This window comes from Pelmatolapia mariae, linkage group LG14 (assembly GCF_036321145.2).
Source record: "Pelmatolapia mariae isolate MD_Pm_ZW linkage group LG14, Pm_UMD_F_2, whole genome shotgun sequence".
NCBI lineage: Eukaryota > Metazoa > Chordata > Actinopteri > Cichliformes > Cichlidae > Pelmatolapia > Pelmatolapia mariae.
The window spans coordinates 32357204-32374997 of NC_086239.1; the positions used below are offsets into that span (position 1 = coordinate 32357204).

General features: G+C 38.5%; 2 protein-coding genes across 3 annotated transcripts; both read right to left on the reverse strand.

Moving 5' to 3' along the window:
- Positions 1–705: 705 nt before the first annotated feature.
- On the reverse strand, positions 706–3110 carry LOC134640955 (lysophosphatidic acid receptor 6-like). The gene has a single exon (XM_063493070.1). It carries the CDS (start codon positions 2320–2322, stop codon positions 1267–1269), a length of 1056 nt encoding a protein of 351 aa, XP_063349140.1. The 5' UTR covers positions 2323–3110; the 3' UTR covers positions 706–1266.
- Positions 3111–7791: 4681 nt separating this feature from the next.
- rcbtb2 (regulator of chromosome condensation (RCC1) and BTB (POZ) domain containing protein 2) lies at positions 7792–17176 on the reverse strand. Of its 2 annotated transcripts, none has more exons than XM_063493876.1 (12): positions 16978–17176; positions 15903–16037; positions 15091–15241; positions 14126–14292; positions 13888–14046; positions 13431–13538; positions 13179–13321; positions 12732–12922; positions 11367–11493; positions 9738–9877; positions 9499–9629; positions 7792–9386 (listed from the first exon to the last, which is right to left on the reverse strand). In XM_063493876.1, exons 2-12 carry the CDS (start codon positions 16026–16028, stop codon positions 9246–9248), a joined length of 1584 nt encoding a protein of 527 aa, XP_063349946.1. In that variant the 5' UTR covers positions 16029–16037; positions 16978–17176; the 3' UTR covers positions 7792–9245. The 2 variants fall into 2 exon arrangements, with proteins under 2 accessions (XP_063349946.1, XP_063349948.1); XM_063493878.1 differs by lacking the exon at positions 16978–17176 and adding an exon at positions 16641–16939.
- Positions 17177–17794: the final 618 nt, after the last annotated feature.

The window sequence follows — 17794 nt, forward strand, 5'->3', positions numbered from 1 at the left end:
ATCTCATGTTGAACAAAGACATCCTGATTCACTGTACAAATTGCACGATTCTGTGGCAGACCTCTGGGTTGCATTATAGTCACTTTGTGCCCTTGTAAATGAGGAAAACAAAATGTTCCAAGATGATAAAATGCAATCTCTATTTAACTTTAAAAAAAAAGCCTAAATGGCATTCGTTGAACCCCTGTTGATCCTCTTACAGTGTTTAAACATTGATCATTATGGCACACACAAGCTTTGATGTTCTTAATGCTTCTTAATACAACATTTCCTTGTATTTGTTTTACAAGTTGTTTGGTGACAAATTTTAAGAGTATTTTTTTGTCAGTTAGCAACAAAAACACTTCTTCTTTTTCCCGATCTCCAAAAGACTTTCTACTTCCACAATTGAACAACCTCTTTGCGTGCAAGACTAATCCTCGAAACATTTTTAGCAACAAGACAGTCAAAGGTTTTGTTCTGTTTTGCTTGGTGCAGGATGCTACAACAGTTTTTAACTCTGTAGTCACCACTGGAACTGGAAGTCTGATGTCACGACAGTTAAATGCAAATAAGCGTGTAATGTGCCAGTAACATATTTGTATATTCCTGAGTTGCCACGTTTAACAATACAAACCACGGAAATTTTAGCATTAAGAGCATGTTGTTCATTCAAATGACAAAAAGTTTCAGATGCAATCATTTGTTTTAGGTATTACATAACCTTTATTCATTGCGGTGGCATGAGTGCAGCATGAGGAACTCAGTCAGTGCATTTATGGTCATTAAAGACATCGAGTCCAAACATGAAATACCAGCCAAACACAACAGGGCACTTAAGTGATCTATCTGTACATTTAAAAAAAAAAAGCCCTGCACATTTATAGCTTGATATACCTTTATGTTAATTAAATAGATAACAGTCTAAAGTTAGCACCACAACTTACCACGGAAATATACAAACGCACAAGCATATGAAGCAGTCAGTTTCATAACTGTCCTGCTGTTCAGTGATCACTTTCCCTTAAACGTCATAGGCAACTTTAATTGTGCTTTACATAATTACATTTCACTCCACAGGAAATGAAAATTAGAAAGTAGTAACATTAAAACCACAGTTGTGAAAAAGTTCATATGTTAATACTGCAAAACAGATCCGGACATTTGCCCTGAGACTAAAACAGATAAAGCGCTCAACGAAACAAAAAACAACAAAAAACCAGATGTCTTTTTTTTTTAATGGATGGATGAGTTTTATCTTTTACACTGGACGTAGCAACCCCATTGTCACACTGAAGACTCACCATGAAAGACTTTAGCTTTTAGGTGACTTAGGCTACACTGCAGATTGGTGGTGGATTCTGAGTGCAGAGCCTCAGAGAACTTGCTGTCATATTTACAACTGGCCTGAGACTTCCTCTTGAAGCTATTCTGAATGGTCTCTGAGGTGAAGTAATAAACAATGGGATCAAAGCAGCAGTTGGATACAGCAATGCAGAGGGCTACTGGATAGATGGTTCGAACCACCGACTCCTCATAACAGCCTCCTAAAATTTTAGTACGGACTAGAGCATAGAAAACCAGGTTTACATTGTAGGGGATGAAACAAAAACAGAAAATGGTAAGGTGCACGATTATCATACGCAGGATCTTTTTCTTGTTCATGTTCCCACCACGGCTGATAGTTTGGGGACGGCGCAGAGTCTGTAACACCATGATGGAGCAACATACGTTGAGTAGCAAGGGGATGAGGAAGCCTACTGTCTCTATGAAAATCACCACTTTAGAGAGGGATGATTTCCACTGCTTGGATGAGAAATTCTCAAAGCAGAAAGTGGCATTTCCTTTTTCATTTGAGGTGGTATCCAACAAGAATCCTGTGGGGATACTGCCTGAAAGCACCAGCACCCATACACCAACACATACTATTTTAGCATTGCGCTTGGTCCTGAGCGTCCTTGAGCGAAAGGGGTGCACAATGGCCAAAAACCTGTCCACACTAATGCAGGTGAGGAAGAGAATACTGCCATACATGTTGGTGTAGAAAAGTGACACAGACAATTTACAGAGAATCCCTCCAAAAGGCCAGTTCTGGTTGATGAAATAGAAGACCCGTAGCGGCAGGGTGAAGACAAACAGAAGGTCAGACAATACCAAGTTCATCATGTAGGTTGTGGTCTCATTCCTCATTTTCAGAGAGCAGGAGAATATATAGATGGCCACAACGTTGGTGATGAGTCCAACAACAAATACAATGCTGAAGACCGTACTGTACAGTGGATATTTGAACCCATCATTCTTGATGCATGAGTTGGATATTGAAGAGTTGTTGTACATTATCATTATCAATTTTAAGATTGCAGGGATGGGAAGTGTTTGTTATGCAATAGCTCTTCAGGGAAAGGTGTTTCCAGCACGATCAACTGACCATGAATGAATTATGAAGAAGAGAACAGTTCAGTACTGAGAGATACTCAATCCATTAGAGCAACTTTTTTTTTTTGTTGTTCAACACGGTGGTGCATATTGCTGCATGTTTCCCTCCCTTTTCTGGATGTTATTTCGGGGGTTACCTCAGTTGAAAAGTCCCCTCCCAGAGGACAGAGATCCAGGCTGGAGTGTCTTCCCCTCCCCCTGCCCTGTCTCTCGGCCAGACTGCACCCCACAAGTTAGAGGGTTAGCTTTACTTACTCAGATAAATCAGTCACATGAATGTGCCACCTTTTTGCTCTCAAGGTCCCAAATAATCACGAGCTGCTCAATCCACAAAGAGAGAAATGGGAAATCCACATTCAGGTCCATTAGAGAAGTGACCTCATGGCAGGATTCTTGTTCTTTGTCAAAACCCAGCCTTGCGGTTTTGTTCTTCTCAGCTCCAAATCAGCAAAGTCGTCATAAGCTTTCCATCTCCCACATGGTCATGACCACAAATGACCATGGTTCTTTCCAAGCAGAGCTCTCAGTGTGACAGTTCAATGTGTTTTTGTCTTCTGTCTGCCCTCAGTTTCTCTTTCCTTTCCCTTCTTTGTTTTACTAACCTAGTTGCTCAACCAGTATCTCTCTCACTCCTCTTCATACAGCCTCGGGGTCTTTTGAGCACCACTCATCACACCACTCAGGCTCGACTGCTCCTTTGTACCCGGCAGTTTTTTGCAGTTTGGGTAGAAGAGAGAGAAGCTGTAGTAACTCCTCCCACTGCCTCTGGTCCTCCTACTCCTTTGTCTGCTTTTACAGTCAGTCACACAAACAGAAGTGCATTGAGAGGAAACTTAATTTAAAAAATGATCTCATAGTTACTCTAAAATACTGTCACAGAATTTGAAACACAGATCACTGAAATACATTTAAAAGAAAAGGTTCAAGTTTTTCTCTTGACCCGTTTTTCAGTAAAATTTTAAGCTTGTAATTGCTGAATATTTGTTTTTGTTTTTGTAAAAGCACATAAAAATGTTCATCTATTGAGACAAGAAAAATAGGTAAAATATTTGCTTTCTACAAATGGGTTACATGTTTGGATAGCAAAATATATCACGCTGTACAACATAGGCTACAACATGTCTACGGCTAAAAATACTGCACTTCACCTCCTCTCATCACTACCTACTTTGAAATTGAGTTGGGAAGTTGGAAACACTTTTTTTCTTTAGCTTAATAAGAGCTATTACTTTTGTTATTGTAACACTTTTTACTGCTTGTTGATTTTATTATTTTTTCCCCTCATTAGTTAAGCTGTTAATAACAGCAGGAGGCCAAAAGTGCCTGAGAAGTTCTCTGAAACCCCACAGGGTCTACACTGATCTGACAGAAAGTATGGGAAAATTCAGCTGTCTTCTTCTTGTTTGTGACGACCTGTGTGGGCAGCTAAAGCTTCTGCTGAAGAACCGATTTTTATTTTCAAAAGGACATTAGTAATGAGAAAGAACAGAAAGCTCTCTTTCTGTTCAGTAGGTTTTTTTTCTCCTGCCCTTGTCACTCCATGGACACAACTTTCTCTTCTTGGGGCATTCTGGCTACCCTTTTGCAGGAACTCTCTCCTTGGCAGTCAGTAAAAAACGTTGGGGTATGTGTTGTGAATGAAGTAGCTTAGTAGGGGGGAATGTGCAGTTTAGAACTGTTCTCAGGCAACTTAAAAGACATCTCAGCCCCTTGATCAGGCCTGTGGTGAGCAAATGCTATAAACTCTTTGAGTCTATTTGTGTTGGCTGCTACTGTGTCAAATAGGAAACTGAGTACCTGGTTAGTTTTCCTGCCAGTAAACAAATGCTTGTCTGTGAGATCAAGCAACTGTTTTTCTGCCAGATGTACACTTTGTAATTCAAAACACTTAGGCAAAGATAAGATAACCTACTTCGCTTGTTACTGTTACCATACCATTTTCCTGATATTACTGACAAAAACATGACCCAGAACCCAAATATGGTTAATTTAGACTTGAGAGCTACCAAAAATAGTCCAACAAGAGGTTGTTTTATGGCTCAGCGTGCGTCTCTTTGTCAGCCTACCACAAAGCAAACATGATCAAGGCTAGAAAGCAATGTGCGAGAAAATAGAAAAACCTGTACTATTGTCTTTCCCTCGCAAAGTTGTTCCATGGAGCACATAAAAACAAGCTCTTCACATGCAAGTATGTGGTCACTAAACAAAAAACATGCGCCTGAAGTCCCTGGACTGTTAAATTTCTCACAATGCCAGGAAATTGTCTGGCACCCCCAAGGCCAAGTCTTCGAATAAAAGCAGTTTTATGACACGTGTTGTTGTTGTATAATGTGGTCAGCAGCAGCAACGACAACCTCATGTTGTAAAAAAAAAAAAAAAAAATACAACCTGTATTTATTTTTTAACTGTCTATCACATCACGTCACAAGCCTAAAGTCTGTGTGAATCAAAAGATAGAGACTAGGGCTCACTTCAGTGACGTTTAAATATCATTAAATTGCTGTATTATTTTAGAATACATTGAAAACAATGATCCAAATCAGAAAGCCTGGCCACGTTTTAATTCAAAGTCTTTAAAAAATATCTAAAATAACACATTTTTAAGCTACAAAACTTTGTTTCTGAGTTCCCCAAGATGAAAAGAGAGCAATCCAAAAGAAAATAATGTCTAATGACTCAGCAAGAGCACATTCTGATGAGTAGCTAGTCTGAGAGTGAAACGGCTTTCATCTAACTGTGCTCCACTCTCTCTCTGGAAACAGGGACTTTACAAACGCTGTGATGCCATCTACAAGTACGTTAAACCACAGCAGAACTGCAGTGGATATACACAAACCACTGAGGCATCCCAGCACAACAAACCTGAACAAGTACACAATCATTCTGTCACATTAAAAACATATTTTTTTAAACTGTTTTAAAACCTTTTTTTCAAGGCAAATGTCTTATCAGGCTAAGTGGATAATCAAAACACGCCCAGAAAGAAGTTTCCCCAGTGCCTGCATGATGTAAGTGAAATATATGGTAATTACAACTTCATTATCATAATCGTCATCTTTTTGGGAAAATTTTTTTCTTCCTACGTATGCTGAACCAGCTTTGACATTTGAATACACAGTTTGCAGTAGGTCTGTGGCAGAATGAAGGGCAGCATGCTCCCCCACGCAGCCTTATCAGCGAAACCTTTCGTCTACTTTGTAAAATAAGTACTTCCCACCCACCAACCCCTGCCCTCACTGAAACTTACAGTGGCCTGTACTGTACTGAAAAAAGAAAGTCATTGTAACTCATGTCTTTTTTTTAACTTAGCAGTCTTTCTAGTGCTAAATTTATAATCTTATCTCAAACCGTCAAGATTTATACATATGCAATATGCAGCAGAATATGAAGTGACAGTGAACAACTTGCATATAAAAGCGCTTGAGGCTTGATTGTTTATCAACCAAGCTACAGCTCTTCATTAACCGCTACATGCTGAATCTAGCACAGTGTCACTTGCAATCACTGTATGTCCTAAATTTAACTTAACAGTGTTGCATGCAAGAAAACTGCAAGTACGAGTATTCAAGAGCTTCAAATACCAGCATTACTGGGGTCCTGACATTGTATGAACTAAGTAACACTCTCCCCAGTGCACAGAGATTTTATTTTTTTGCCATTTTCATTTTTCTGTGTTTTTATTCATTTGCAAACCACATAGACATCTCCCATTATTGGGAGGAAGCTGATAAAACCACAGCGTTTAATTTTGGCTCATGGGTAAAAAACAAACAAAAAAAAACTCTATTGCAAGCTTGAATAGAACAAGCTATTTTGCATGGCTGAATAGCTATGCAGATTGGTGTTTGAGTTGTTTCTAGGGCAAAGGCATGCCTGCATTTCTTTCTTTCTTTTTAAAAACAGGTTTCCCTGATGCTAAGTTACAAGACTTATCAGAAAGTGCTAGCATTCTGCTGCAGCAAGGAGTTGATGTACAAAAAGTGTGTGATTTTATAACTGTGACGTAAACAAAGTGGGTAGATGAACCAACCGCAAAAGAGCCACAAACTGATATTGAAAAGAAGCCCTGTGACATTAAACAGCAAACAAGTTAAAGAGCTCTATCAAACCAACAGCTTATTCCATTTACAAAATACATCACTGGAGAGACTGCTTTATTTTTAGCCCCAAGTAGACTATAAGAGGAAAAGTAAACAAACTGTAGATTACCCTTTACTATGAACTACTGAAAGTAAGTAGTGGAAATGATATTAAGTGCAGGCATCTACTAAAGCACAATTTTGAGGTCCTTCACTTTTTGCTTTTATATAAATGTTTTCTTTCTTCACTTCATTCCATGTGGTATTCATCTAATCAGAGGGTCATATTATGCCAAAATAATTCAGAAATTAAAATGGCATCCTCAGTAAAGGAGGATTTGTACATGGCAGAGGGCCAGTTACTGTTAGCTGTTGCATGTCCTTCCTCATTCTGTGCAAAACCACGTTGAGTAATTGTACATGATGTACACGTTCTTTGGAAGGTGTAAAGTTAATTCAACACAAATACACACACATGAAAAAAGAAAAGTACCTTTTAGTAATTCCACAACTTAAATGTCATGGATGGAACCTATGAGATATTGGAATTTCCCTGAGTGGTTTGGCAGCAGGATCGTGACGCAAAATAATCGTCATACTGACAATCACAGTGATCCTCAAAGCCCTGCGGAGATAAATTGAACATCCTTTGTTCTGGGAGTGGCCACCAGGTGGGATCAAGTAACTGTGAACTGGAATCTCTGCCTTTCATCATAACATGTCCTTAAACACATTTTCTGTCAGGCAGAGTTGTGTCAAAGTAAAAAATCAACAAATTCTATTATACTTGATTCTGTCAACTTGTCTGGCATCTTAATTTTGACCACATCCTGTTATTCTGTGGAAGGTATATGAAATCTCACTTGATGATATGATACTAAAGATATACCTTCAGGAAACACGCAGGCACACATGTGATGTTAGACTCTCAATCTTGCAGGAAGAAGTGAAAATGAGCCTGTTCCGCTTCTTGGTGGAGATGAGGAGCCAAACTGCACATGCAGTGCAGTTTCACTGGCTCACTGCATGTGCGTGTCTTAAAATGTTGATATCATAGCTACCACTTACTGGTTAATGGCACCTGCAATGTTACAACTTTACATGAAGTAACGCATGTTTTATTTTTTAAATTCGTGACTTTCATTTCCACGCATTTCACTCTCACCCCCAAAAAACAAAGAAACAAAAAAAACAAACAAAAAAAAAAAAAAAAACACTACTTCATGTCGAATGTTTCTAAAGCAGTTGCATGGTAATAACATGACAAGAGCTTTTTAAGAACACCCTCAACAACATATGTTATTATTTGTTTTAATATGCATTTATAATTGCCATTTTCCTATATTCCCATTAGTGCCAAAGTCAGCAGGTTGCAGATTGCTTTCCATACAAATGAAAAACATTACCAAAAAGTTCCAAAAAAGAAAACAAAAACAAACATTCCAATCAGCTTGTTTAAGTGATCACATTTAGTTATATCCATTTAAGCAGATTTGGGAATTCCTGATGTAATTATCTGGTAACTGCATTTAAAGACCATGAGGTCCTTTATGAGACTTGAGCTCCAACAAAGTGAGTTGGCACAACTATTTACTATCCAGAGATGCATATTAAAAAAGCAAAAATCTTGTAAAAAGGGAACAGAAGCTTGCTGCCAATATGTTAAGAATAGCAATAATTAAAAAAACAAAAACAAAACACAATTAACAAAAAAAATCTGTAAACATACAATGAAATGCAGCTGTAAAAAATCAGCTGCATCTACTGTACAGTGTACACAAGACTCAACACGTTTGTGAAAGTCAAACTTTGTTTCCAGCTGCATAGAGAGGGTTAGTCTGAACAACTGTACAAGTACACATGCAATAGCATGCTCTGTTTTCCAAATGTGTAACTCACTGCTCCTTTTCCTATCAGTCAGCATATGGTGGGAAAAACAACTTTCTACAGCAAAAAAGTGCAAAAGTTAGTGAACACAAATGTCAGACCACAAGTTTGGATGGTACATGAAGAAATGAAGAATAACTGAAACTTTAAAAAAGTGGCAAAATATGTTATGCAATCATAACAAATATAATCATAAAGCAGATAAAAACAAAAACAAATGGGGGGAAACAGGTTGCAGTTTTACATGTGTTTCCCTCATAAAATGCCTCCAAATCCAGAACATTTTAGAATGAAGGCTTCAAAGAAACGCAGCACAATGTGAAGAGTTCATTTATAGCTGACTTGGTTAATTTTTAGATCCTGTCTATGCTGATCGCAGATAACTTACGACATACTGATTGCATTAGGAACTGTTAAAAGGGCAGCATGATAAAAACGATTCAAATACCAAATCAAACAATTCTATCGCAACAGATTACGTTTAGTATGTTCAGCATTTTCAGGTATCCAGTCCAAGCTGATTACTGTGACATGTCCACGTACTGGCTGTCTTGGTAAACAGGCGACCACTGTGGCACATCCTTTTATTCAGCCTCAGCATTGTGTGCTTGTTACAGGACTAGTGGCATAAACCAGTATTTACCTTCCAACCAAGCACCATGTTTGGGCTAGTTTCAGAACGGTAACAAAGAAGAATCACTTGGTGAGTGGGGCCTTAAACCATTTACCTCTCTGGTATTTACATCCTTAGTGCCACGTGTTTGAGGCGCTGATCTGCTGGCTGTTTACTTTGGTCTAGGATGGACTCTCGTCACTGAGATTAAATTTTAATGTGCTGAATACATCACAACAGGGGCCCAGTAGTCAGTTTTTGAAGGCCCCGTAGCGACTTGCTTTACTAATGAAGTTCTTGAGCAGGTCGTGATCCATGTCTGCAAAGGCCTGGGTCTGCGTGACAGCCGTTAGGTGGTTGACACAAAACTTGAAGCAGAATTCCTCCAGGTCCTAAAAATGAAGAGGGCTGTATGGTCAGTGCTGAGGAGTATAACTGACTAGCTACTGTGCACGCCTCCACCACCATAGTGCTTTGACTATGTGTCAGGGGCTATAAGCTTACCCGCGCCTCATACTTGACAGCAGCAGAGAGCAGAGTGATGGCGTTTTCTTCAGAAATGCCTCTCTTGATCGTTTCCTGGCACAGCCTCTTCAGTCTTGTTTCTCGGTAGAACGTGGCCAAGTCAAGCAACCCTGCACACACAAAAACAAAAACACACGTGATCATGTTCAGGATTTCTGCACTGACTTGTTGCAGGATTTCCTGGGCTGTAAAGAACTGTGATCCATGTCTATCCTTACCAATAGCATCCTCTGGTGGCAGGTTTATAGTGTCAGTGTAGAGATACTCCAAGAAGGCTCTGTACACCAAGTAAGAGAACTGATGAATTTCTATAGCATCCTGGTCAGTTTCATTCAGCAGTGTTCGGAAATGCTCACACCTGGGGAGAAAGACAGCAGACGACTTGTGACAAAAGCACGTTTAACTCAAACTAACAACTGAATTAATTGGCAATCACACTTTATCATGTGAAGGTGACAAAATATAGTCTTATGCCATCAGGAAACTGCATTACCAAATGAAAAAAGAAATTAGCAAGAAACTTAAAAAAAGGAGGTTTAAAAAAAAATCCACAACAATTTTCATACTGAACTAGAAAAAGCAGCTTCAACTTCCAATAATTTATACCATCATACATTACAATGGAAGCATGTTTTTCCATTGTAGTGGCAGTTATACTCTGCTGTGGAAATTACTTATTGATAGTTCCTTGAATTCTGCTAGAAGGGTACATGTGTGTTTAGTGCATTGCAAGTTAATGTCTTAGCGGGTGAGTCCACATGGTCACAGAATTGGTAGGCATGTGGTTACCAGCATGGAGCCTCGCATTCAGAGACTATACCATGCCTGTTAGTGATCAACAGCATCTAATCTAAATACCCACCAGTTAAAAACAACTACAAGGGTAGACGGACAGAAGAATAGAAGAAAAATTGTTGGGGGTTTTTTTTGTTTTGTTTTTTTAAACAGATTTTGACTATGCCTACTAATACAGGCCAAGTGCAATATCTTTTATTTCTTATGAGCTCCTGCATAAATTACCACTAATTACCATTTGTCTTTTTGCTTCAATTTTCTCCACACTGCTAATCTCTGATGGCTCAAAACAGTGCCTCTACCATTGCTTCTCAGGACACGGTTGAACAAACAACTGAATCTTCACTCTCTGATGCATCTTAAACATATCATTTGCATGTGATCTTGTGCAAGCAGACAGTTTCCACTGTTGCATATTCGTGTGAGCCAGTGGACTAAGGTTAAAGCTGCAGACAGTCTGGCTCCTTCCTACTGACGGTGCAAAAGAGCAAGGGACTGGAATGCAGATACTCTGTGTTCAAGTGTGGTTATAAAAAGAAACACGGGAAACAATAGGCCTGTCTTTGCTACCCCATGACTTTAACAGGAAGATAAGGAAACACTGTCTAGCATATGAAGTTTGAATATAGGGAAACCAGCACAAATTAAGTGTTTGTTATATATATTTACACACAAAGATGGCTCATTGTTTTTGCTGCAGTGATTAAATTGGTTGTCTGGATTTTAAAAAATACACCCATGTGACCAAAATGAAAGTAGAGGTTAGAGAAGCAGACTGTGCATTCATATATATAATTTTCTTAAACAGTCAGAGTGTGGTGGCCCAACAATAGAAAGGAAGAGCTGCAGACACTGTCTCCATTCCACAGATCATTATGTGCACTCAAAGATAACGATACACCACATGTTACACCCTTCCAGTCACACACCAGCTGCTCAAAATGCCACAAGACTGGATTAGCTTTTCCAGACTTCCATGGTTAAGGAGTCTACATTGTCCTTAAAAAAAAAAGAATCACCTAAAGGACTCTGAAAGTTCTTGTTTTCTGTACCTGATTTTTAGCAGAGCTTTGTGAACATGGATGCACTTTCCATCAACCAAGAACTTCAGATCAGAAATATCTGGACTGTCAAACTCCTTCTTCAAAGACTGGGCAACTGTGAGGTAATCATCACCGTCTGGCAAAAAAAATACATAAAATTATTATTATTTATTTTATTTTTTGTTAAAGACAATCATTTGGTCTTGGGGTTTTTTTGCTCTTAAAAACAAACATAAATTTGCTAAACATAAATTTAAACAACTTCTCTTTACATTTCAGTTCAAAGGACAGTTATATAAGGTATTTATATATAGGGAATGAAAAGATATTTCTTTACCCCTCCCCCCCAGAGGGTAATACTGACTTAGTGTAAGCTAAGAGCCAGGCTATCCAAAACAAAACAAGGCCACAGGTGACAATAAAATATTACCAACATTAAAAAAATGTCCACCTAAATGCTAAGTCAATATTTAAATTTAGCTATACTGATAGAACTGACTCATCACATTAGCTTTCCTAACTGGTGTAAACAAAAAAGATGAAGCTATCACAGTTACAGGTTAATGCTCTTCAGTTTGTGTTGAGTTTGTATAAACATTTGTCACAAATGAAGTGCAAACAGAGTTTCCTGTTTATTTCTTAGACCACTTGCAGGAATGTGTACCTATGGTACACTGATAAATGCCTACTGCATAATTATCTCTAACCAGACACACAAGTAAATGTCAGTGTCAAAAATTTAATAAAAAATCCTTCAATTATTGTAAAAGTTTGACTTTTGGGATTCTTTTTCAATTTTACAAATACTCTCCAGGCTATTAAACTATGTGACCTTGGCCTGCACTCCTCTCTGTGCAAGTGGATCCTTAATTTCCTGACTGGCAAACCACAGGTGGTACATGTAAACCACAAAGTGTCATCTGCTTCCTCCTTTCCTCTACTTCCTCTACACCTACGACTGTGTGGCCACTTCGTCAAGTTCCCATAATCATCACCAATTTCGCTGACGAAAGAGCAGTAGCGGACTTGATCTCGAAACAGTGATAACTCTGCTTGACAGTCAGCGATCAACCACCTAAGTGACTGGTGTAGGGAGAAAAACCTTAAGCTGCAAGTCTGTAAGACCAAGGAGCTAATAGTTGACCTCACAAGGAAACAGCTGAAATGGGCGACAGAGATGGATGCCATTAAGACCACCCTTCCCACAAAAATAACGGGGAGAAACTTTTACCGTTAGGCAATCATGTTGGGTAATATCCTAATGAAAAAAATTGTTATTTTATGTACAGCTGGATAGGTACATAAGCATTTCACTGTGAATTTCTGCGTGTTCGTCAAATAACTAAAAAACTTATGGTCCTATAAAACTCTTACCTACTGAGAGGAGGTGCCACGTGACTGCCGGTGTGGCAAAGCAAGCGAACACATCGTCAGTGCTGCTGAAATGTGTGAGATGGGGACTGGCTACAGCCTGACCTCGACACTGACCCCACATCAGAACTTGTCCACTCTGTGTCTTGGCTGCTGACGTGTGACTGGTGTGACATGCAGCCACTTCGACTATCCTATCGAGAAAAATCACAAATCTAGATATACATTTGAACTTAAGACAGAAAAAGGCCCATATGAAAAGTGAACATTTCTCTAATAAAGTTCTTTTACAGTCAACAATCAGTCCCTTACTACTGCGTGGCATAAAACCACAAGTGTAAGAATTTGTAAGAGTTTGAGACATTTGGTTATTCTAGGGATCTGTGACCTATTATGGTAGCAAAGTACTGCTGGTAATTTACAATGGGAACAAAGTAACAAAGTGCTAACCTCTCCTTGTCTGTGTTTATAGGAGTGGGGAGCGCTTGGTTACTCTTATTGCCTGTTCCCAACTGCCCGTATGAGTTGGCTCCCCAAGCATAAACAAATCCCTCATCTGTCAGTGCCAATGTGTGTGCATATCCACAAGCGACCTGTGTTTGAAAAGAAAAAAGAAAAAAGAGGGTATTTAAGTTGCATGCTAACAGAAATAAGTGATGAAAAACAATGTTTTCTAAGATTTATCCCTCTTTAAGCTCTTACCTGTACAATGTTTACACCCTGGAGGGCAGCGATTCGGCATGGTGTCTGCTGATTTCCATTATTGCCCAAACCTAGCTGTCCATTGCAATTATAGCCCCAACCATAGATCTGGAAACAACGGACAATTTTGGGATATGCACATACCCCGTTATCAATAAGTGTGCGGAACATCACAGTACTTTTATTCTTGGGTTTTTTGTTGAATTAAATCTGAAATTCAGATTCTGATTTTGTGTGTAAAAACAAATGCAATACTATTTTAGGTCTTCTGACAGAGACTGAACGTTCATTTTTTTTTAAACTATACTGTCTCCACTCACACTCCAGGACCGTTCTTCAATCTGTCATCATTCAGATCGAGTGTAAACACAAATTCATTTCAGATACTGTTAGAAATCAAATTTGTTTTTCGCTGCTTCATCATGGTTAACATGTATAGATGGATGTGACCAGTTACCTCTCCATTGTCCAGTACAGCCATAGAGCAGAGCTGACCACAGGCTATGTTTACCACGACCTTGTTTTGCAGGCAGCTGCTGACCCGACGCGGTGTCGGCTGGTTGGCAGTAGAACCTGAACCAACTTGTCCAGAGTTGTTGTAACCCCACGCGTACACCTGAACACAAAGATGAATGCTCACCACCCAGAAAAATTCTCAGATTAAAGAGAAACAAAGGAAGGAGAGGAAAATTTACCTCTCCATCAGTTGTGAGGGCAATAGTGTGGTGGGAGCCACAGGCCACTTCTGTCACTCTCTTGCTGAGGAGATTAGTGGACACCAGGGCAGGGGTCAGCCCATGGTTGGTGGTGCCATTTCCGAGTTGGCTGTAGCCATTGTGGCCCCAGGCATACACTTCTCCATCTACACAGCAACAAGTGCAAGTTTATTGATGTTGTCACAGAAGTTAATATTTTATTAAAAGATAAGAAGCAGTCTATTTCACATGATATACTGCAAGTTAAGCAGCCCTACTTTTATCAGACATCACAGATATTGATTAAATGCCTGGATTCATGTAGTTTAGTGTTGTATTGACTCAATATAAATGAAGTACACAAGAACATATCCATAGCTAACTTTTTTGCAACTTCAATTACTGTAAATGGAATTGAGCAAAGATTTTTCCACATGTAAATAAAAAAACAAAAAAAACTCCAAACTGACTGGCCTCCCTCAGATGATGTGGAGTTAGTTAATCATTACCACATATTACAGGAAAACAGATACCTTTATGTTGCTTTAATCAAAGTTAAAGGTGCAATCAATTATCCAAATAAATAAGAATGCAATAATCACATTGAAAGCAACTCTCAGACATTTTAATTTAATATTCCAAACAGGAATTAGTGAAAATTGAATTTGTATTTGAAATTTAACAGTTTGAATGCATTTTTTAATCGTAATTTAAGTATGCATGCAACCACATCTCTAAATTTTGGCCAAGAAGTCCACTTTGAACAAAAAGAATCACACTTAAAAAAAAAAAAAAAACTAGATACAATATGAAGCCAATTGTGGCACAAAATAAAAATAAAATATCAAATAAAATATGAATTTTGCATGTTTGGACTCATTTGCTTGTGATCTTATTCCTCTGCTTCCTGAGGAAATTTCTCCTTGGTGACACACACAGAAAAAAAGGTTTTGGAGCTACATTACCTGCAGTGGCGATAACCACATGTGGCCCCGTTCCATAGCTTAGAGACACAATCTTCTTTCCACACAAGACATCAATCCTGCGTGGCTCAATAGTGCTTTGAAGATCTCCGAGCCCTAAACAGCCGCTACAGTTGGTCCCTAAAGCAAAGACCTGCAAAGAAAAAACATTAAAAAATGTTTTTACATCTTTTTTTAAATATATACATTTACAAATAAGAATTACTCGATCATATTTATTGTGCAATTTTTTTTATATCACAAAATGGTGAAGTTGTCTTAATCTAATCTGTCTAAGCTGGCAAATTGCAAATTATGATCACCGGTACACTAAAACAAACTAACTAACTACACTTGAAACCAGGCTATAATAATTTGTGACACTGTCTTTCTAAAAATATGACTGAAAAAAATCGGCAGCAAGCATGCTCATACTGGGACTGCTGAATGTGATGTACGGCATAATTTAAAGTGAAATCCACCAAAATACAATTTAACGGTACAGTTGGCTGTTCCAAAACATCAAACAAATAAGCAAGGGTGGAAAGATTAGGCATGCACTGCACCTTTCCAAAGGCTCAGGCATTAAGCTCATATGGCTAAAGATAGCCTCATTCTATCTGCTTATCCCTGTGCCTGGAACTGCACCTCAAATCAAGCAGAGAGCAAGAGGCCTGGAGCATTTTTATATCCACTTCAAAACAAGAACTACTCAAAAATCAATACAGCAAAATGAATGACATCTGTGCGTGCTGCAGGACAGCTTCATGTAAAGAAGAACAGGAAGGCAACCTTGCTTAAACTCCAAATGTTACCTCATCATTAACTGTGACATAGAGGGCTTCATTTGCGGCACTGCCAAATACACAAGCCTGCCGGATAAGCCGGAGTTCCTCAGGAGGAAGAAGTGCAAACACTGGCCACTTTCCCACGTCCAGCATACTACTCAGCTGTGAAAAAAAGGAAAAAACATGGAGAAGCATATGAATCTAACTCACTACGGAATAAAGAAAAGGTTGATTAGATGAACTGAAAAACACAGACAAAAGCAGGAGTATGTTTTCATGTTAAATGGTCTGGTTGTTTAATTGTATTCAAATGGTTATTAAACTGGATAATAGGAACTTTCTGCCCTGTATCATGGAATGCATACATATATGTTAAAGAATAGATTATTAAATTTCCACCTTTATCATCCCTCTTGAGTGACCAGCAGCATTCAGATTTAGATGGGCAGACAGATTAAAACGTGTACACCTGTTCAGTGACCTTTACTACCACAGAAAGTAAAGTCAAAATTATGTCATCTCTAAAGTCTAACATAATATTTCAAATATAACGGTTTCAATGATTGCACCATTACTCTTTATTATCAAACCACACAGCTGTCTATGGCTGTGTGTTAAATGGAAAACTGCAATCAACAGTAAAACCTACTCGTCTGATCTTCTGTGTATCATTATTTGTAAGGCCTATAAAAGATAATTATCTTGTATTGCTAACAATATGTTTCAGCTCAGTTTTTATTCACAAAAACAAACAAACACACAAACCTGTTTTTATTGCCGCGTCTGACAAATTTACAGTGTTGTTGCATTGCTTTGCAGAAATATGAAGTTGCACTTTGCATGAACCCAGACAACACCTCCCTAAACACACACATACACCACCATGACCACCAGCTGCTGTTGCTGCTGGTAAGATGTCCCATACGTCAAATCAGCAGACACCAAAGACAACACAAACAAGCACCGCAAAACTAAGTGTGTTGGTTTTGATATATAAACTGCCAGCAATGAAACTACTACCTGAAATTATTCCACAAAAACTATCAAGCTAATTAGCGTAAAGAGCGGTGTTGTTGCTGGTACTTCCAAGTGTTGACGTTACCTTCTAGCTAGTGCTTAGTCCGCGAGGTCGTTTTCTGATTTAAAAAAAAAAAAAGACACTAAAACATGTCACCCAACATATTTTTCAAATAACTTTGCCGGGGACGTCATGCCGACAAACTGGTGTAGGTCTAGCTTCACGTTAGCTGCTATGGTTGCACTTTGTTGTAGCTAGCTTTAATCGCTACACCACCGCCTGAAAAACATACACACACAACACCATACTTCCTGTAGTCACTTGGTGCGTTTACTGAAAATCGGACCTGGGAGCTTCAAGGTTAAATTGGTATTATACAGTAATTAGTGACAGACTGTTTAATATTTAAATGCTTTGTTAAGCAGTTTACAGCTTAACATAGAAAAAATAAAGGTTGCAAATTGCATAATAGTTATATTATCAATATTACTTTTACAATAGAAATACAATCTATTATGCAAGATTAAATAAATCCAATAGTCTTTTATTTGTGAAGTTACATTACTGGTCAATAGACCATAACGACCCAAGACTTTAAGTCGCATGGGTTATAAGTTTAATGGAGAATATTTTTGCGTGTTGTTTAAACATCTGTGGCATACATTGTATTTATTTATTTATTTAATAGAAAAATATTTCACCCTACTTTTCAGGAGTTGTTGATATACCAATATCATTTATGTGTGGAACTTTAGGAAACAATTGCTGGTGTGAAACAGATGTGGGTGATACATTTCTGGCTGAGTCGTCCTGTACCATTACAACTACAGGCACAGTTTCAGTATCAATGGAGAGCTAATTTCCTTTAAGTCAAAACAGTAGAATGTAAACAGAATGACAC

Bases quoted from the DNA above. Each gene is read 5' to 3' on its own strand.
- LOC134640955 (XM_063493070.1), bottom strand. From the start codon at position 2,322: ATGATAATGTACAACAACTCTTCAATATCCAACTCATGCATCAAGAAT.
- rcbtb2 (XM_063493876.1), bottom strand. From the start codon at position 16,028: ATGCTGGACGTGGGAAAGTGGCCAGTGTTTGCACTTCTTCCTCCTGAG. The intron at 14,047-14,125 runs GTAAATTTTCCT...CTTTGTGTTCAG, and splicing joins CCCTCACAACTGATGGAGAG to GTGTACGCGTGGGGTTACAA. The intron at 13,539-13,887 runs GTAACTGGTCAC...CGTTGTTTCCAG, and splicing joins CTGTACTGGACAATGGAGAG to ATCTATGGTTGGGGCTATAA.